Source organism: Microtus oregoni, unplaced genomic scaffold (genome assembly GCF_018167655.1).
Source record: "Microtus oregoni isolate MIOR12 unplaced genomic scaffold, Mior012 000001F_ref0000356, whole genome shotgun sequence".
Taxonomy (NCBI): Eukaryota; Metazoa; Chordata; class Mammalia; order Rodentia; family Cricetidae; genus Microtus; species Microtus oregoni.
In genome coordinates, this window is record NW_024543060.1 from 38,394,621 (window position 1) to 38,416,988 (window position 22,368).

A 22,368-nucleotide genomic window follows, 5' to 3' on the forward strand; every position below is an offset into this window, starting at 1 on the left:
TTCCTGAATATCTTTAAATTTTAAATAATCTTTAAAAATTAGCTGAAGTAAAGAAAATAATAAATTATTACATTGATGTTCTTTCTCTTTTGTTCTTTAGCTTCACAATGAAGATGATAATTCAGAATCATCTGCTGTAGAGCAACCATCAACTTCTAACTCCACAGCACAGACCGCGGAAGCTGCTTCTTCAGCCCCAGCCCTGGAAACTGACTCTTCGCCTCCACCATACAGCAGCATTACCGTGGAAGTACCAACCACTTCAGGTGGGTTTCCCTGAGTCTTCTTCTTCCTGACAGCATGGTGTGTATGTGATTATCAAGTCTTCAGTGGGATGATTGCTGGTTTTGTTTGGCTTTATAACCCGGGCTGGACTGGAGCTTACTGTGTAGCCCAGGGTGGCCTAGAACTCATAATCTTTTTGCTTCAGCCTCCCAAGTGATGCATGCTCGGAGGACAAGCATGTGCCATCGCACCCAGCTTGTTAAATGAACTTTGAAAGAAATACACGCACACACGTAATCCTACTTGTATATACACACGGTATATTTGTGCTCATATATTCATAAGGTTATAATGGAAAACTAATAATGACGCATGAGTAAGCATGTGCGAACAGACATGAGCAGTGTGCATAGTGTATGCCATACATATGGTAAGAATGCTTGCATACAAGTCAGATTCCTGCTTGCTGCTGCTTGTCCTCTGTGTCAGGCAATTCCACTCAATGTGTGATTTCTCAGCTGTGTTCAATTGGTCATATACTAATTTATATATATCCATGTTTTATATACTTTTTTTTTGTATAATTGTATGATTCTGTTTACTGCTGTAATCTTTGAGTAGTGTAGTAATTTCAAAAAGTGTCTACAAGTTCTCTATTTCACATTCGTTATGAAGTAGTTATTTTAAAAATTAGTTACTGAAAAGCACTGTAACAGCAGTAAGCAGCCCTTTCTAGGTGGGGCTCTAGCTCCTGGTAGAGTGCTTGTGTGGTGTGCACGCAGCCCTTGATGGCTCGCCAGCACCACAAAGACAATCATTACATTTTCTTCCTTGTTTCTTTGTAGTGAACGTTGACTCCGTGTGGGAAGCTCAGGCTAACTTTGTCTAGTTACCGTTTTTGTATTTGTGATCTGCAAAAGACCAAACACTGGAAGTTCATTTACTTTTCAAGGCAGTTTTTGGCTGTAATCTGAGACCCTCGATAGTGAAGTCAGTGTGTGTTGATGTTATGTGTTAGAATGCTTATTCTAGCAGCATGCTTGCTTGGTGCTTCTGGATGAGAACTGTCAAAGAATCTGGGCTTCTAAAGCTCCGCCAGCAGCATCATTGCTCTGCTTCTCCCACCAAGCCCTTTGCTGCGATCTTGGCCATGTCAGGAAAAGGCTCTCATTGGCGACAAGCACTGTAAAGCAGTGGTTCTCAACTTGTGAGTCATGACCCCTCTGAGGTCCACCGGCCCTTTCACAGGGGTCGCCTAAGATCTTTGGGAACACAGATATTTATATTATCGTTCATAACAGTAGCAAAATTACAGTTATGAAGTAGCAACAAAAATAGCTTTTAGATTTTAAACAACTGACCCATCTTTATTCTTGGCATGAACTGTCATGCCGTGGCTCCATCTCTTCTGGATTAGGTGTGTGACTACTTTAGTGAGGCTTAGATACCTTACCTTAATGGGACCTAAAGAGTTTTCAAGATTTTACATGTGGTTGGTGTAGAAGATTATATCTCCTTGGATGATGTATGCTATTTAAGTTTATAATTCCAATGTTATTTTCTTAGATTGATAATAGTGTTTTCATTTAGATTTTGCTTCTTAATTGTACTGTTACTTCCAGTTTCTGTCAGTAGATTCGAAATAACCGAACTTGAGATTCTTAGCCTATATGATAACTTATTTTTTTCTTAAAGTCTCTAGAGCTGAAAATGTAATACTAAAATAAAAACCTTTTGTATTGGAGATGCAAGAAGTTCTATTGTAGAGAAAATGATAAGCTAGTGTAGAAAATATCAAAGTATTACAGTTAGAGGAAATTCTGTGTTTTTTAATGTTTGACCTCACATTTAGAGTGTACGTTTTTCACGGTCATCATTCTGCTATAAACGTTATCAGTTCATGCTGATCTAACTTATACTAATTATATTGGAAATACATTTTGTAGTTTCATTTTTAAAAATGAGCAGTCTGTACTTACTATTTTACTTACTATTTTTTGAGACTATTTCTCAAAATGTTTTAAAAATCAGCCAGAATTGTTCATAGAAACTAGAGACGTATGTGGATATTGGAAACTGAAGGAAAGAGGTGAGAGTGAGGGTCAAAAGTCCATTAGTCTTTAAGTGAAGAGAACATGGGGTTTTCTGAGGCGGTGAGGGTAGCTGCTGAGACAAACATAGGAAAATGACCCCGTGTAGTTGTTCATCAGAGCAGAGGGCTCTGGGGCTGCCACTTCCTGTGGGATTGGGACTGGGTCTCAGAGTTGCTAACATTTGTGCATAGAGAGGACAGACAGCATGGTCGGCATGGCAGAGGTGCTGTGATGCCTGAGTTTACAGGCTTTTCCTTTGCCTGTGAGATGGGAGTGAGCGAGTGAGCAGACTGGTGAGAGCATAGACGTCACGTACCGTGAGATTCCTGCTGCAAGTGAGATACCTCAGTAGATAAGGCCATGCCTTGATGACCTGGGTTTAATCCCAAGAGTCCACACAGCTGAAGGAGAGAGTGAACTTGCACATTCAAAATAAATGGATGTTCAGAACTCAGTCTTGAGCAGTTTTGAGTTGGAAGATTATAAAAGTCGGGCAGTGTTTTATGTTCTGTAGCTTACAATATAGAGCTACACCAGTGACAGCAATCTTTAGTGTCTATTGTAAGCTGTTCAAGTATGATTATGGCTGTAAAAATCATATTAAATTTTAATGTTTATCTTTTAAAAATCTTGTTTCTCTTCAGATACTGAAGTTTACAGTGAGTTTTACCCGGTGCCACCTCCGTACAGCGTTGCTACCTCTCTTCCCACATACGATGAAGCTGAAAAGGCTAAAGCTGCTGCCATGGCAGCTGCAGCAGCGGAAGCATCTCAAAGAGTAAACACATCATTTCTTCAACAATGTTTTCGTGACTTCCTGTAGCTTTAATACGGAAATGGTTCTCTGTGTGCAGAAGTGTGTGTAGTCTTCCTGTTACTGTCTGTGTGTGTCAGTGTTGGTCACATTACACTCGACAGATAAATTCACCTTCTCTTGTCCTTGACCCCTCCGTTTCTGTTGATCTGTCTGTCCCCTGCCTCAGCTTATGGCTTCTTATTTTTTCAGAGCATTTTGACTTCAGGCGTGTCCAACACTTGACTTTCCATGCGCATCTGCTCACTGTGATGGGCACCACCCTCGCAGCTCCTCTCTTTCCTGTGGCCCTCGTGTCCACTGATCTCTTCGCTGCCCGTGTGTTTCTCCCCATAGAGTTCAGATTTCATGGTCTTGTCATCAAAGCTATGCTGTCCTATTTATTTTCCATCAGGTTTGCTTTTCCCTTTCCCTTCCCCACTCCCAGTTACCATTTACCCCTCTTCCCTTTCATGTATGCATTTGCACCTTTTAATAATGGCATAAATATCTTGGTGTCTTTATTATTGCGTTCCATTTGGCTTTTGTATAGGCTCTAGGACAGCATGCAAGTTGTTTTGTGTGAACTGATAGGGCTCAAGGCTAAGGAAGCAAAATCTTGTGTAGTAATATTTCTTAACTATTAGAAGCAATCAGTGATGACAGATTTTGCAAGTAATTTCAGAGTTCTTTACATTTTTGAGCAAAGACATTCATATGTTAGTGTATTATTTTGTAAGCAACAGGTATACTATACAAACAGTATTTAGTGTATTTTAGAACTTATTAGAATAATAAAAACACCAAGATATTAAACCCTTTTTAAATTTACTTAAAAATTTTAATGCTGCATTTTTTAGTTTCATAGGATATATGTCCTATAATTTATCTATCTACCAAGCACTGACTTGAATTTTAACCCAGTTTGTAGACAGATTATTAGTTTGTTGGTTTCCTGTATTTTGGAAAGAAGACAAGAGGTTACTTAGGTCAGAAGTAAAGACTCAGTTATTCAGAGAAGTAGTGGCTGTCTTGTTCTGCTGACCGTCAGGCCCCAGTTCCCACAGGGGATCAGGAGAGATGAAATGATAATCCCCGCATACTGTGGGCTATGTTACTAGGGATCCCACCTCTTCTAACTGTCGTTAATGCCTACATCTGACTGGGTGGTGGTGGCCCACATCTTTAATCCCGGCCAGTCTAGTCTACAGAGTGTGTTCCAGGACAGTCCAGGGCTATTACACAGAGAAATCCTTTTCAACACCTGCCCCCATAGCAAAAAAAAAAACAAAAACCAAAAACCACAAGAATGCCCACACCATTGCTCTGCTGGGAGATTCTACTCTTCCAAAAGTACCCACTGTGTAAGTATCCAAAAAATTGAGTCAGTGTTTCTTTATGAAAGAAACAGAAACACGCCTGTAGAGCTGTCTCCCAACTCAGCCCACAATTAAGGGGCATTAAATCGTGTCCAGTCTGTTCTTGCTAGCATCACTACAATAACTTTTTTAATATATCATTTCTTAGAAGCGTGACTATATATGTATATACAATATATTTTAAGAATTGAAATTGCTGGATCAGAGGGCATATACATCTTTATTTTTAATTATTACTGTCTACTTCCTAACCAGAGCTTGTACAAATTTACATTCTGTCACCGTTCATAAGAATTTTATTTTCCCACTTGACGTTTATGCAGTGGGATCACATCTGTCTTCTTTGTATAATTTTCCTGAATTTGATGTTATTGCCCCTCCCCACTGTGTGTGTTTACAGTGTGTGTGGTATGTGTATATGGTGTGTGTATGGTATGTTTTTACAGGGTGTATATATGGTGTGTTTATGGTTGTGTGTATAGGCGTCTGTTTATGGTGTGTGTGTATGGTATGTGTGTATAGGTGTGTTTGCAGTGTGTGTGTATGGTGTATGTTTATGGTATGTGTGTATAGGTGTGTGTATATGGTGTGTGCTTACGGTGTATGTATATGGTATGTGTGTGGTGTGTGTTTACAGTGTGTGTATATGTGTTTACGGTGTGTGTATGGCGTGTGTATAGGTATATGTTTACGGTGTGTGTATATGGTATGTGTGTATAGGTGTATGTTACGGTGTGTGTATATGGTATGTGTGTGTGTTTGGTGTGTGTATAGGCTTGAAGTAAGTGTTGGGTGTATTATTGGGGTTGAGGTGTTCTTCCTTTGTCCTTCTCCATCTTTCACTTTTGAAACAGGGACTCTCACTGGGCCGAAAATTTACCGTTAAGCCAGATTGGCTGCCAGTGAGCTTTAGGGAGCTGCGTGTCTCTGTTCCACCAACAATGGGCCATTGGCACATGCTGCAGTGCTGGGCTTTTATGTGGGTTTGAGGATCCCAGCTCAGGTATTTGTGCTTGTACTGACTAAGCCACCTCCTGAACCCTCAAGTCACCTTTTTCTGTTTGCCTTTAGAGATATTCTTCACAGCACCTATGTTAAATACTTGCTAGTCTCTTATCTGTATGACTACCTGAGGTTAGGTGTTACTGATGTTTTTATTCTTCAACTGAAGGTAATAAAGCTGTGATTATTTTAGTGAAATGTTTTGGTATGTCTTTTACAGAACCAGGAGGAAGAGTGTACACCAAGAGATGACTTCAGTGATGTAGACCAGCTTAGAGTAGGCAATGATGGCATTTTCATGCTGGCGTTTTTCAGTAAGTGACCTTTCCATTATACATTTAAGAAATATTGGTGTATGTATTTTTAAAAATAACAATGAAGAAAATGCTGCTAGCATGGGCCTACCTCATTTAAAAGGTAAATTGCTCAAGACAGTGGACATAATAAATCCTGGTACTTACTTAGAATTTGTTAGGTAATTCTGATTACAGCCTTTATGGTAGATGCTGGCCAGAAGTATATGCATATTTAAGCTGAATGAGATCTTACAGGGGAAAACGCAGAATGAGCATTTTAAGAGAAATATTGTATCCTTTTGAGGCTGTAGTAATATATGCAGTGAACTGTACATTTCTGCTTTGGGTTGGAATCAGAAGGGCTGGAGAAAGGAAAATCCTAGAAATCCAGAACAGTGCCTCAAAGGTATAGATATGTAAGTCTTATTCAGGGGACTAGTTAGAAGGCTATAATCCTTAACACTTTTAACATCATACAAAATCATTAATTATTTGACTTACAAAGTAAATTCCTGTGAAGGAAGACTGTCATCGTGTTTATTTCCTAACCCAAGGATTAGCATGTATTAAATTTGTTGGTAAATATTATTAAAGCATGGACTAAATTGCTTACGTGGCTGAAACCAATAGTAGACATCTAATGTTCAATCAACATACTAATTACATGTTGTTTATTACAGAGATGAAAGTGAGAAACAGTTTACTTAATGTAAAATGATAAACTCACCTTCAAAAATAATCATTCTTCATGTGTTGAACTCCTTTAGTTTGGAGGTTGGCTTAACCCTTCTTCCCAGTTTGAGGTTCCTTGCTTCTCTTTATTTCATCTATCAAACAAAAGAAACTAGCAAGGAGTGGGGAACAGACAACTTTCTCTTCAGATTCACGTAATTATATTTACATTGCTATTCAGTATGTACAGTATTTAAATCCCAAGTTCATTTTGCTGTCAGTTTTATTGGGTATGGTAGATGCCATGAAAAGGCAGTGGATTTGTTGGTTACACATAAGCGCTCGCTACTGTTTTTTACTGCTAGTCTAATGAGCCATAGTTTTTAATCTTTGATTTTTGTTTCTAGTAAGCTCTTATATTGATGTCAAATTCCTCACATTTTATTCACATAAAGAACATCTTAAACATTAATTCCTTTCATTGTTCTGACTTTTAAGAAATTTTGGAGCAGTGGAGATGGCTCAGTGGGTAAAGCCCTTGCTGTACACACATGAAGACCAGAATTTGGATCCCTTAAACCATGTTTAGCAGGCATGACAGCTGCCTGTAATTTCAGCACTTGGGAGGAAGAGACAGTGCTCTTTGGAGCAAGCTGGGTAGCTAGACCAGCTGCTGAGGGTCTCTGGGCTCCAATGAGAGGCCCTGTCTCCATGAATAGAGTGGAGAGCAGCTGAGGAAGACCAACACCCACTGGCAACTTTTGGCCTCTACATGTGTTCATACGTAAACATACAAAACAAAAAGGTATATATGCACACATCTACATTACACACATGCATGGCTTGAAAGGAAAACTACCAATTAGAAAAGACTATGAATATACCATCTATAAGTAGCAGCCTCCTTAGAAAGAAAAGCGTGGCCATTTATGTCATCCAAGTATCTGACTCTGAATGTACATTGCTTTTTTAACCACTATATCTTTTATTTAGTATTCATGTTTTAGATTTTAAATACTTATAAATGTTGTAAATGTATGGTAACATTATTTTTGGTCAGTGACAGTATTAGATACATATTCATTCTTAGATTTAATACACAATTTCTGAATTTTAGTAAAATTCTGTAAAATTATATTTCTACAAATTAATTGCTTTTATGTTTTCTGCTTATACAAATACTTTAAATAAGAATAAAATTATATCTTATTCTGGAATTCTCAGAGCTTGCTTTGATAAGCATAGATTTATTTGTAATTACTACCACCTAGTGGCTATTTTTGAAATTGCAACTTGATTTCTATTCCATCCTTAAATTGGTAGTTTGGAAATACATTCTTTAATATACCTTATAACTTATGCATTTCAGGTTATATTTTTGCAAACAAAATCACAACAGATGTAAGAGTTTTATTTAAAACCTTTCATAGGTGCAATTCTTGCCTTCTTTACTTACAACAGTTGTGTTCTTACTTCTTAACTCATGTAAACTTAGAAAAGATTTACAGTTAGATTTAATGATATAATTACATTTTTATGTGTATAGAAAATAAAAGGGGAGAAATGTGTATATTTCTATCTCTGGATAATGGCTAGTAGAATATGGGAAGTAATCTCATATTCAATTAGGTGTTATCATAAACTGCCTCTTAAAATTTTTTAAAAGAATGAAATAGAGTTGCTTGTCCCTTAACTCTATAGAAATTAATATTTGGTTCATTAGATGATTGACCAGGTTGAAAGTGACTGAATGCAAGTGCTTTAAAATATGATGGATCATTTTGTGAAAACTTTTCCTCCAAAGAAAAGTTGTAGCCGTTTGTATCATGTGTGTCAGATTCTTCGTATCAGTATGTAAGAGACTTTATAGTTAATTACCCAGATCATTCTTATTTTAGACCAGGAAAACCTAAAGAAAAATTAGGGTTCTTGTAACTTAGCACTTAAAAAAAAAAAAAAAAACAGAACCAGAAAACAGTTCTGAAATGTAAGTGTGACTTGCAGGGTTTGCTGGATAGTCGTATGTGGTAGCTACATGTTGGGGTAACATCTGTCGGGGTCCAGTCTCGGTGGGCTTGAGTGCTCCAGGGTAGGGCGTGCGGATTAGAAATGTTAGGCAAGAGGAACAGAGACATGAAAGGAGGAGGATAGAGCCAGGAGGGCTCTCCAGTGAACACTGAATATGTGTGCTTATATACCCCGATCCAAAAAGACTGCTTTAACAATCACTTGCTTCAATACTTGAGCTATCAAGCCACTATTTTCTGAGTTGAGCATTCTGATATTTTAGGCAGGACATGTAATGACAATACTTTAGACCAAGTATCCTGTAGGCAGCCACTCCTTGGGTCAAACCTCCTGTCTTTAAAATGAAGGAGCCGGAATATGCTTGAACTCTCTGACTTTTGGTCAAGGTGGAGCAGATCCACCTATATGGGCCATCTTAATGTCCAAAACACCAAGTAACTACACCCTAGGTCAGGATGTCTTGTTGGTAACCACTCATTAAATCAGACTTCGTGTCAATAACTTGGAAAGAGCAAGAGTAGGCTTAGGCTCTTTGGCCTTTAGTCAAGGTGGAGTGGACCCACTTCTGTGGGCCCCCACAGTTGTATGCCAGCTTGACACCAGCTAAAGTCACTTGAGAGACTGGAACTTCAATTAAGGCATTTATTAAATTAGTGATCAATTGGGAAGGGTCCAGCCCATGGTAAATGGTGTCACCCCTGCGCTGGTGGTCCTGGATTTTATAAGAAAACAGGCTGAGCAAGTCATGAGGAGCAAGGCAGTAAGCAGCACCTCTCCATGGCTTCTGCATCAGCTTCTGCCTCCAGGTTCCTACCCTGTGTGGGTTCCTGTCCTGACCTCCTTTGAAGATGAACAGTAGTATAGAAGTGTAAGCTAAATAAACCCTTTCCTCCTCAGGTTGCTTTGGTCATGGATGGTGTTTTGTCACAGTAGTAAAATACTAGCTGACATGGAGGAATACCAGTCTCCCTTCTAACGTGGTTTATTACACCTTTCTCTTTCAGCTCATCAGCAGTAGACAGTTGAGGGTTCTTATTTTATCCTTATCAACAACCACTATTGGTGATTGATATTTCTAGTTTAGACTTTCTTGAAAGCATGTAGTGTGGTCTAATTATGATTTTAATTTGCATTTCTCAAATAATTATGACACTGAGCATATTCGTCAAGAATCTATCATATAAAATCCAAAAGGTCCATTCCCTTAAAGGGTAATATAGATGCTAATGTATTGAAAAACAGACTTGTTCTGTCTGTATAAGTTGTCTAAAATAGCTTTAGATTAGGTTAATATTGGTATTTAGTCCAGAAAGAGAATATATTAGAATTATGACTTATTTGTGGAATATTATATTTGATTATTTTGTTTTTACCTTTGCAAAAAGCCCAGTTTTGACTGATCCCTTAGAGATCAGACTCCACAGCAAGAATATTGTGATCTGGTATTTTGCTTGTTTATACATGAAATTTTAAGTGAGAATATGGAAAGGAAGTAAGAGCAAGTATCTGCTTTCTCACATCCAGAACCTACATTTAAATCACATATGTTTAAATCTACACATATTATAAATATTCACATACATATGAGAGACATAAAGAAGGAGTGTCTAAAGGAAGAGACCAATAGGAGGGACGGTGGAGGGAGGGTGGAGGGGTGAATATGAGCAAACACAATGATACACACATATGAAAAGTCAAAATGCTTACTTTATATGCTCCCTAAAAGATTAATGAAGACTGAACTTCTTCAATAATAATGTAGTTTTACATGTAGTAATAAGCCTTGACGCACTGGTAACTCAAGGAAACTGTTGAGTAGACTGAAGGAGCCAAGCTTAGTAGTTTATTTGCTTGTTGTATCGGATAAAGACGCAGACAGCAGCTGTGGCAGTCTGTGGGTAGAGTTAAAGAAATTGCTATTTCATTTAAGCAGTGATGCATTGCTACTAACTGTGTTTCTTATAGAAGTTATGACCTTACAAAGCTTGTTTCTGTCATTTTTAGTGGCATTCATTTTCAACTGGCTTGGATTCTGCTTATCCTTCTGTATCACCAACACCATAGCTGGAAGGTATGGTGCTATCTGTGGATTTGGCCTTTCTCTGATCAAATGGATCCTTATTGTTAGGGTAAGCATCTTGATAATGTCTACCTAAAATGTGTTGTTCATTGCAATGTTTGCTTCATGCACACACATTCCACCCAGTAAAGACTTACACTTTTTATTTTGGCATTCTTTAACCATGCAGATTTGGTATAACTATATGTTCCCTAACTGTATGTGAAAGATTGTTAGTTTGAAATAAGAAAATGCTTCCACCTTTACTATCTGTGTCCTCACTTTGAGTTATTTAAATATTCCCAATGTTTACTTGGTTTCCTCATACGTTGATAACTGCCTCGTGGGATTATTTATGAGGATAGAAAGCAAAGTACCTTGCCTAGTTATCTACAGCATGCAGAAATAATGTATATATGTTTTGAATATATAGCATATAGATGTGTGTATATACATATAGTTTACAGAAATACAGTATATATGTTTTGAATAACTCATACTTTCTGCTCTTGTGATGTGTACAGGTGTGCCTTAACTAAAAAACATAAAGGTTTCTGTTTAATAAGTTAATAATTTAAATATCTTCTAAAGTGGTTTTTCCTATGCCCTTTTGTTTTTAGTTAAGGTTGGTCAAGGTCACCAAGAATAATGTAGAGTTTGCCAAGGACTTTTTAAAAGTATATTCAAATTGAACAATGAAAACTATGACATTTAGGTGCTTCAGTAGTTTAAAAAAATGGTTTGATAATCTCCATTTATATACTTCCCAAGTTGTGATACCATGGAAATTTGTATTTTTATTATTACTAAAGCTGTAGATTTTTAAGCTTTTATAGAAATTACCAACAAATAGTTGGAAGTACTTTTAATTAACTTCAGATACAAGCATCAGTCTGCATTTAAAAATTATTTTTAGGTAGGTAAGATTCAGTTTGAGACTAGTAGAAAGAAATAAAATTAAAACAAGTTTTTTTTTTTTTTTAAAATCCCTTCGGTTATCTGAAATACTTAAAATAATTTTGAAGTAATTTAAGATACAAAATATACATAATTTAAGGTACATAAGCTACTTGTATAGGGAAGAATTATCCATAATAGGTTAAGATAAATCTTTTAAATTCCATTAAGTACAATGTCTATTCAAAAGAAGATACCTGTGCCCTGTGCTACGAGGCCCTGTTAACTTCCCAACTCACACAGAATAGAAGACCAGCAAACATGGCCAGTAATAGCAACTGTTGAAATGCCACTTCAGGATTCATTTAACTATTCTCAGCTCACTATTGGGAGCTGAATGCCAGGCATCTAGTTTGAAAATGAAAAGTCTCTAATGAGTTGGGGGTCTTTATGTGTCTAGTATTTGGGCAGTGATTGACACTAGGGGGTGTACAGGGCAAAGCGCTTCTTTCTAGAGGTCAGCACAATATCCTTGTCTGCTAAGATTAAACTAATATGTCTTTTGTGCTAATATCCAGAGCAGCAGGTTGCTGTGGCATATGTGGAATGGTAGTTGTAGCTTTTGAGACTGTAAGAAATCGACATGAACTTTTCAGTGAAGAAAATGTTTAGTTCCGATATGTAACCTTTGGGCATTTATTCTCCTGCAGGCAGTGTAGAGGTTCTGTGCATAGAGCATTTTATATGTTTGCAATTGTATACAAGAGCGTTTTCCCAGATACATACGTATACCATTAAGTATTATTCCTGTGCTTTCCTTTCATGCTGCTTTTATATGCCCTTTTTAAGCATTAAAGATTATTTGACATAAAGTATTCTAAAACTTAGAGTAATCTGAATGTTCAAATTTAATAATACAAATATGGTTAACATATGTTCACTCCCTAGTTTTCCGACTATTTTACTGGCTATTTCAATGGACAGTATTGGCTTTGGTGGATATTTCTTGTACTTGGTAAGTTTATTCTTAATGTAGTTTAGTTTAAATAATCTCGGCTTATTACTCAGTTAACAGGTATTTCTAAGATCATAAAGTACAGATAAGCTATGTTACTAGTTGTGCAGAAATAAGGTCTCTGGTGTAGAATCCTTGCACTCTCTCTTCTCAGCTCCCAGCTCTCTGGAGTGCCACTCCTACAGGGCACCACTCCTACAGGGCACCCACCACTCCTACAGGGCACCCACCACTCCTACAGGGCACCCACCACTCCTACAGGGCACCCACCACTCCTACAGGGCACCCACCACTCCTACAGGGCACCCACCACTCCTACAGGGCACCCACCACTCCTACAGGGCACCCACCACTCCTACAGGGCACCCACCACTCCTACAGGGCACCCACCACTCCTACAGGGCACCCACCACTCCTACAGGGCACCACTCCTCCAGGGCACCACTCCTACAGGGCACCCACCACTCCTCCAGGGCACCACTCCTACAGGGCACCACTCCTACAGGGCACCCACCACTCCTCCAGGGCACCCACCACTCCTACAGGACACCACTCCTACAGGGCACCCACCACTCCTACAGGGCACCCACCACTCCTCCAGGGCACCCACCACTCCTACAGGGCACCACTCCTACAGGGCACCCACCACTCCTCCAGGGCACCCACCACTCCTACAGGGCACCCACCACTCCTACAGGGCACCACTCCTACAGGGCACCACTCCTAGGTGGTGCCTCCTAGGTGGAAAAAGCAGAAGCTGTCAGCACCGAGAACTAGAGGCTGAGTAGCAATTAAGCCCTGCAGAATTTGAAAGCTTCAACCTAATTCAAATATTGTTATCTTTAGTAATTATCTTAGGAAACACACGTGCATACTTTTAATGATATTATGCAAGTAGGAGGGTTTGAGCAGTCAGTGCTTTCTCTTATTTTTGGATCATGGAAACATTCTTTGTGCTTTTGAAATGTGCCCTTTATTAATCATTAATCTGCCAGTGCAGGGAAGGCGTCATGCCCAGTGATCACAGCTTTGGTTTAGTTGTCTTTTGTAAGGTATGTTTCTTTATTATGTTAGTGAAATTTATGACTTTACAATAACACATAGTAATTAAGTTAATTTAACATCATATTATACTTTTGACCCATATTTTAAGTCCTGATTGCCAATTCATATTTTAGTTCTTTTAGATTACAGTAGGTGGCAGTCTTCCTTTAGGTTTTTAGTCGTAGTATTGAACCTTTAGGGGTTTTTGGGAAAACAAATTGTTGGTGGCCAGGTAAGGTCATTAAAGTCTTTCTGTATTATTATAGTGAAATTATTTTAGTGTTGCAACTATGTTGGGGATTGTATTTATATAATGGTTAAGATAGGTTTATATATTGCTAATTCTGTCCTAGCCTCCTGAATTTTTTGCTCTTTGTTGAGTCTTTTATCTAAAAGAGGGGGGAGAAGCTATCAGTTCTATTAAGTATTTAAACATCAAAGTGAGTGAAGTTGGAGAAGATAACGATGGGGCAGAATGCGGGCAACAGTCCCTGTTCCCATCAGAGCCGAGATCGCAGATTTAGTTACAGGAGTACGCAGGCTTCATCAGGGCTAAAATGCTGCCGTCTCATACTTAAAACGAGCAAAATACAAGTAGGATGCTAAGGGTAGTAGTCACTGAGTGGGTTCTGGAAATGAATGCCTTGTTTTAGAAAACCCCTGAGTAGAACAACTATGTTAAAGAGCTAGCAGCTTCATAGACAAAAAAAGGGATCTCACAACTAAATTTTATCTGTTATTTTTCAATAGTGCTGTTGTATTTGAAAAAGACAAGACAAACAAACAAACAAACAAACCAGCATTTTTGTTTTTGGCCTGCATCTGGAAGGGAATGAGGGGAGAGTTCCTAGAGAGGAAGTCACAAATGGAGAGAGCTGAGTATAAGAGCAGACGGGACTAGGTTTGATTGAAACTTCCTGCCTCCATTTCCTTACCACATATATGTTCCTTCTCTCCAGTCTGTTACACATGTGCCCCTCTGCAGGGCCCTGATTACTGTCTGAGAATTGGGTAAAATTTGTTTTGGATTTGATTTCCAATGAGCAAGCACTTTTCTTCCTTCCTAGTGAAGGCGGTCACACGCATCTGTGCCTTCTGCTTTTGTTTCTCCTCACAGTTTCTGGTGACAAATTTACTGGAGTTAGGTGCTTTCCAGAAAACAGTATATGTGAATATTTAGAGGCTGGTATGAATAATGTTAATGCTTCTACACTATCTAATACATTCTGTATCTGAAACTCAGAAGCATTTCACAGAAATTTTTAGTGAAGTAAGTGGGTAATATATAAAGTAGCATTTTGATTAGCAAGCCACCTCAGCTGTCCAATCACAGAAATCACTGGAGTGGCTTGTCTCAGTTTTTATTATTAGACTCATATTAGTTAAAAATAAAAACTTAAAAACATACCCATCTTTGTGTGCAGTTTCACAAGTTTAGGCACTTTATATTGTGAGAAGACAGGCTTGTTTTTTTATCTGCACTCATTTTGTCTGGGAACTTTAAAAATAGACATCTTCATTTGCTCAGTAGTTAGAGTCATCAGAAAGGTTCATAAAAGGAAAGACTAAAGGGTAAACTGTGTCTCAACACTACAACTTCCGAGAAGATTCTTTTAAATTTTCTGTTTTTATTTTGTTTAAAGCTTTGTTTTGATTGGTCTTTGGTTTTTCTTTTAAATTTGTTTTTGATTGGGTGGGGGTTGCCAGGGCAGAGGGCAGATGCGAGGAACTGGGGAGATGAGTGGGACCAGAATGGAAGCTAAGTGAAGCATTAGTCAAATCAGTCTTGATAAATAAAAACCAGGGAGTTAGATATGGGCTGGAACCTGAAAGATGAAAGACTGGGAGCAGCTGTCAGTTGCTTCCAAAAGGGGTGAGATCCCATCTATGCTGCCTCATCCCTTCCTGTCTCCACCTCCCGAGTACTGGGATTAAAGATGGTTGCCACCACCGCTTGGCTTCTAAGGTTAACTAATGGCTAGCTCCACCCTCTGATGTCCAGGCAAGCTTTATTTGTCAGAACACAAACAAAATATCACACAACATATGTGAAGTCTACAAAGAATAAGTTTTTGTATTTTTTTAAAAGTAATATTTCTAGGACTGGGCTTATTTTAAAATACATTAACTTTGCTACTTAGCACGATCATTGCTTGTATATTTCTATGTGACTTTGGATTTTTATAGCTTACCCTGCTTTAATTTTGTTACAGTTATGATTAAGAAATTGAAAGAATTGGAAGAATGTCAATAAAATGTTATTATATCTTATCATGATGGAGCTATCATTATAGTTTAAGATACAATATAGAATGAATGGGATTCTGCAAATTTACTTCCTTGAGCAGAAGAAATCATGTTTATAATTGTCTATTGTCTGTGTGCTCCCCTTATGTTAAGAACATATCTGTTATTCCAATCTTCCTAGGCCTCCTCCTTTTCTTCAGAGGGTTTGTTAATTACCTAAAAGTCAGAAACATGTCTGAAAGTATGGCAGCTGCCCATAGAACAAGGTACTTCTTCTTACTATAGAGGTAAGAAATGTTAATATGATGTTGGTTTATTCACATTATAGGGTCATATTTTCCAAATACATGCTAAATATTTAATATGCACTCATAATTTTTACTTAATATATTTAGTATGCTTTATGCTGGTTGCTATGCACTTAATAGTTTATTGAAATTTAATAAGTTGCATGACCCTCTTAGATAACTTAGATAAAAATTTTTTTAGTTGAATTTTATTAATTTAAATTTTAAAATACAAAATCATAAATGAAAACTATTTCATATTTTCTATATTTTGTGGTGTCATGATCAAGCCTTGTCCTTCACACATGGATCAAGCAAGCATGTTAGCCCTTGCCCTTGGTCTTTTGAGACAGGCTCTTGCTATGTAGTCCTGGCTTGCTTTAAACTTGGGATGTTCCTAAGTGCTACAGTTATAGGTGTGCACCTCTATGCCCAGAGAAACTTAAATCCTCCTTTCTCAACTTCCTTTAATGCTTTGTCATGGGTGCATTTGAAGTAACTAGCAGCGTAACACTTGAAGGCTTTGAAAAGAATGATTTTTATAATAACATACTTACGAAGAAAGGATGGCTATTCTGCAAATGTAGTGCAAGGTTCATGCAGATGTCTGTAGAAAACAAACAAGCAAAAAACCCAGAATGACCCCAGATTTGTGATGAAAAGCACTTTGTCACAAAGTAAGAAAAAAAAATGAGCAGAGAGAACTTGATAGTTACTCAGAGTTTCTGGAAGTTGTGTGTGAAGTCAGCATTTATTAAACAGCCACGGGGTTTCTTCAGATAAAGAGAGCTTATATGTTTTTTACTCAGCTCTCTGTATCTATGGGCTCTGTATCCATGCGCTTAACCAACCATGGGTTGAAGACAGTTGAAAAGAACTGCATCCATAGTGAACATGCACATTTTCCTCGTGTCGCTGTCCCAGCAGTCCCGTGTATTCAATACTGCACGAGTGGAGGTGGCGCACACGGGAGAGGATGCACACGGGTTTGCCTACTGGCCATTCCATTCTATTTGTTGATCTCGAGCATCGGAGGAGGTTGAAGTTGGAGGGGGCCCTGAAACCAACACATTGTAGCTACTGAGGGAGGATTTTACTCCTTGCAAGGAAACTGTGTAGTTTATGATTTGATTATTTACATTTATAGCTTTTGTTACTTATTATAAGTGCCCCACCCTTCCATGAAGATAGGCAACTAAGGAATGCTGAGATTGGGAGAAGTAGTCTTCCTCGTGGGTGGACCCCTAGTTGGTTATCCAGAGCCAAGTGGTCAGCCTTGAAATTGTACGTACAAGTAACACTAAATGGATTGAGCAGGTTATATTTATATCTAACAGTAACAGAGAAAAAGAGGCCTGATTTCAAGAGGGACTTAGGTGAGGGGAATTGGAGAAAGGAAAAGAAAGGAGGAAATGATTCAATTATATTTTAATTAAAAAGATAAAAATTATACCGTTATTTTTGCTGAAGACTATACATGTAAATATAATGTGTATATAAAGGTTTTTTCTGGATTATATTAAAATATTAGTCTAAGTGTTCCTCAAGATCCCCTCTTCCCATAAGATACTAAATTTTCTTTTTAATCGCTAAAATGTCTGTGTGAATAGTGGCACCAAGGATTTGGTAGTATTAACAGTATTAAACGGCAAAAACTATTGCTAACTTGAGCACTGTTCTCTGAGTAATGTGATTATTTTGTGGTTTTTAAAGAGTCAGCTATAATGTAAATATTGTAGACTCCATGAAGGTCTTTTATAGAGGCTTTGTGTTTTAGAAAAATATTAAAACACATGGTTATCTTTATCCAAAGACTGTTATATACTTAAATGAAATGCAGCTATAAAATGTGTTTTTACTGTATTATGATTACAAGTATAGCGTAATACATTTTAAGAGTGCCTTTTTCTTTGTCTGCAGACTGCATCAAGCCAACATTCCTTCCTTGTACCAATGTGAAATGTCCACGTCATCCGTAGATCACAGCTTTGCTAGGATAGAAGACCACTGAGAGCAGGAGGAGACTATGAGAGGTGGAGCTTTGAAGTTAAATGACAGGGTGGTTTATGCTTAAAAGCCATTTCTGCTCATTCTTTACTTGTCTGTACTTCATTTATTTTGCACATTTGCATATGTGCCTATTTAAAGATACGCATATACTTGAAAGTCCACAAAGTTGTTGCAAAGTCCAGTCATACTTGGTTAATCAGTGTTTGATAAAATTGGAAGAGTTAAGTGGTAAACACTTCCAGCATGTAAATGCTTCTGACTTGACTGTTAGCATAATAAAAATTACATTATTAATCTTTTCAAATGCTTTAGTTTCTGGCTTAGATTCTTCTGGTAATTCCAAACATGAAATATTCTTTGCTATAGATGATGTTTATTAAAACTTGCAGTGTGATTATTAGAAAAGATTTGTCAGATTTTTGAGTATGATATTATTTAGGAAAACTGTAAATAATCATACATAAGTTGCTTTTTACATTCTTTTCTTAGAATTATGTCTAGGTTTCTTTTCATTAATTTTAAATTAAGTAAACTAAATATATAGAAATAAACTTTCTTAAAGATAGAATGGTTTCTAAAGATAGATGAACGCTAAGAAGATGTGAGTATACCAAATGCCCTTTAAAGAAAAAGAAGCTAAGAGGCAATACTAGTTTTAGGGATTTTCAAACAAGAGGCTTAGATTTGAGGATTATTCACCTTAGCAATTCTTACAAGAAGAGATTGAATTAGATCTTATATTTATTTACATCTAAGACAATTTTAAAAATTGATTTATCAAATATATTCTCATTTGCATTTGTCTTTTAGAAAGCCAATAAAAGTATCTTTCAATATTATTGTAATAATTTTTCTTTAAAGCTTAATTTGTTAAACTTAGCAAATAAAATTTTGTTCTGTTAATAGCGCCTTGCTTAATGATTGTAATTTGTAAAAACATAAGCTGTACTGAATAACAGAAAATACATATTTTGATTTTATGAAAATGTATCTGTGCAATATAGGGATGCTGAGTGTCTGTGGTGAGTGCGTGTGGCCATTACTTTGACTGGAACCTGCTTTTACGTCCATAGCTACAATGCTTGGCATCTTACAAATCGCTGTCTCCTGCGGTTTTCATTTTTATCTTAGCTTTAGAACAGCAGCAGCAAAGATGATAGAAATTACATTACTGATTACATGTAAAGATTGTCACTTGATATAGCTACAAAGAACATACAAAATTGATTGCTAGACACGGACTAAAAGGTACATCTAACTATTTATGGCCCTTATTCCAGTTTTAAGGAAAAATAAAATTTATAGTGTTTTATTACCTCTTTGTATTTCTTGTATTTTATGGTTTTTTCATTGTTTTTGGTAAATAAAACATGCGTTTTGTTTGCTAATTGAGCCTCCTAAATTGTTTTCCCTAATTCACGTTATTTCTCTCCTTTGTAGAATTTTTCTTGTTGGTTGAAGTCCATGTGCTCCACCCCTTGAAATAAAGTCCTAGCCTGGGGAAGGAGAACAGGGCTGAGCTTTGTTGCCTGCATGGGAGCCTGCACTGGGTAGCACAGAGAACTCACTCTGGGGTTCTGTCGTCTCTGAGTGTTCCTGTAGCTTTAAGTTACAAGGAAACTCAGCTACCAAACAGCAATCCATTACAATTGCATTTTAGTTTTATAGTATCCATATTTTGGTTTTGCATATGCATGTGCCATTTTTGATTCAACATTAGAACATCACATTTTGATTTTGATTTCTCCCTTAAATCTGTAAGTTCAAATGTATATTACATAATCCTCTATAATTTTTCTAGTTCAATGGTAGACATAAATCTCATCATCCAAGCAGGATTGCCGACCGAAGTGTGATTTAAAACCTTAGTATTCCTTTTCAGATAAGTGGACTCCCACGCATGTCCTGTCGTTTCCTGTGAGCTTGGACAGCTGTTCTGTTTTGAAAGACCCTTGGCCACATTTACATGATGCCTTAAAGACAGAAAGTCAAGACCCACAGCATCTAAACCATTTTGAGTGAATGTGGACCAGAGCTTGGATGTTAATATAAAAGTATCTTAAGTGATTTTTATTGTATTTGAAGAAGCTTGTTATGAGCTGAATAATCCATTTAGATGTAGTTATGCGATCGACTATTTTATAGAAAAATGTGTTTTTCTATGTAGTGCATTAGGATGGCTTTTAAAAATTGAAAGTTAAAATGTGAATCCTGTTTTACTAAATTAAACTGAAAGGCTGTACTTCACAGAAAAAAAAAAACTACTAATCTCCAACCAATTATTTTAAGCCCGTCAGATAAATCCCAATTTAGACATGTCTTTGAAGTAGTTCATAAATTTTAGTCATAATCACAGGTATTTTTTTTCTGCTTCTATCCCCCACCCATTTCTTTTTCATCCAGGACCTCATGAAAGCTACCCACTCACTCTACCACTGAACTGTACGTCAAGCCCTGTTTTTATTTTGACATAGGGTCCCGGGATTGTCCCTGAACTCATGCTGTAGTTCAGAACAGCCCTTGAATCTGCCATCCCCCTGCCTCACCTGCACCACGTTTTTAGTTAAAGCTTTTATAACTAGGAGAGTAGAGTTCAAAATGTCCAACTGGAGAAAAAGTCAGGGTTTCTCAACACTTTTTGTCAAAACGGCATTTACTATTTTAAAGGCACAAGGTTGGCGACAGTGAATCTGATAGTCCTTACTGTGTCTGAGGCCTGCTCAGAACACCTCTGTGATCACAGGTCTCAGGGTACACAGTGCTTCCTCTCATACACCAGAGTCAGGGCGGTGAGATATATGGGCACCTTAAATAAGAATTGGCTACTGTAACTCACTCCTTTTGAGAGAAAGGACTTGGGGAAGGACAGCAATCAAAATAGGACATTTAAGTTCTTAAACAGTCATTTTTTTTGATTTGGAAAAGAGACATAGTAATTTATTTTTAAAAGAAGTTGAATTTGGTTACAGTTTATAATGTTGATAAACAGAGTTTAGAGTTTTTAATTGCTATTGTATCATTTGAATTTATGAGTTAGCCATGAAATATTAGCATATTATTTTAAGCTATGCTTGATAAAGTTCAGCTATTAGATGATAAGTGCCTTTATGGAAGAAACTTGCTGGCATGTAATTTGTTAATATAGTTTTATAGATGGAATGTCATCTTTTCAGAAACCAGTTTAAAGCTCTAAGTTTATTATCACCATCTTGACCTCTGACATGTTTGTATATCAGACTTCAAGATTTGAGAGAAAAACAACTCTGGTGTGGAATTAGGTTTGCGTGTTGCAGCATTATTTAAACTTCTTGCAGTTTTTTGTCGTTGGTTTTTGTTTTAGGAGATGGGGTTACAGTTTAATACATGCAAGCAAATCAACTTTTTGAAGATAATGTTTTGTTTTTCTATTGTAACAGATAACAGTGCATTTTCATCTCAGTTTGCTTTCAGCTCAACACATGTACCTGCTTCCTCCCCTCCTCCTTCCCCTCCCCCTCCTCCTTTCTTCTTTTGTTGGTATTAGAACAAGACTTAGGGCCTCATGTCTAAGCAAGGTGAGCCTTTCTCATTGAACTCTATTCCAAGCCCATGCTTTACTGTCTGGATGCTATCAGCCTAGACACATTTTTGTTTTGAAGGTTGTGCTGTTTCTCAAAAACAAATCTACATGATTTCAGTGAAAATCACTTTTTAAAACTCGAGTCCAGGAGCTGCCAAGAGGTCGCAGGATAATGGTGTCTTATGCCAAGCCGGATGGTTTGAATTTGATCCTTAGAACCCATATGGTAGAAAGAAAGAAGCAACTTATAAATTGTTCTGGGACTTTCACAGGCATCTGTGATATGTAGGGCATCATCTGTGTGTGCTCCCACCACCCAGCAAACAAAAACAACCATGCCGGTAACTATAAAGAGCATAGGAAGGGAATCGAGGCTGTTCTTATGTTTACGATGAGCTACTTTTTGTGGTGCTCTTGCTCTCTCTGTCTCTTTGTCTCTGTCTCTCTCACACACACCTTTATCTCTCACCCCCCTCTCTTGTGTGTGTTTTATTAAAGTCATCATGTCAGGACATTAAGAGGCTTCCTTTCTTCACCTGGCTTTACCAGAGAGGAGTAAGTTCAACAAATAAAGTAGCTAACCCAAAGTTCAGATGCAGTCACAAAGGAAGCCACTTCAGCCGGGCGGTGGTGGCGCATGCCTTTAATCCCAGCACTCGGGAGGCAGAGGCAGGCGGATCTCTCTGAGTTCGAGGCCAGCCTGGTCTACAAAGGGAGTTCCAGGACAGGCTCCAAAGCCAAAGCTACAGAAAAACCCTGTCT

General features: G+C 37.6%; 1 protein-coding gene across 1 annotated transcript in view; it reads left to right on the forward strand.

The window, feature by feature from the left end:
- Window positions 1-19,362, forward strand: part of Ndfip2 (Nedd4 family interacting protein 2) — a 44,308-nt gene extending 24,946 nt beyond the window's left edge. Inside the window, exons 2-8 of the mRNA XM_041675100.1 lie at window positions 101-266; window positions 2,963-3,096; window positions 5,713-5,806; window positions 10,493-10,617; window positions 12,393-12,459; window positions 15,932-16,037; window positions 17,958-19,362. Coding sequence (XP_041531034.1) covers window positions 101-266; window positions 2,963-3,096; window positions 5,713-5,806; window positions 10,493-10,617; window positions 12,393-12,459; window positions 15,932-16,035 — 690 coding nt within the window. The 3' untranslated portion in view covers window positions 16,036-16,037; window positions 17,958-19,362. The remainder of the gene's footprint in view (window positions 1-100; window positions 267-2,962; window positions 3,097-5,712; window positions 5,807-10,492; window positions 10,618-12,392; window positions 12,460-15,931; window positions 16,038-17,957) is intronic.
- Window positions 19,363-22,368: the final 3,006 nt, after the last annotated feature.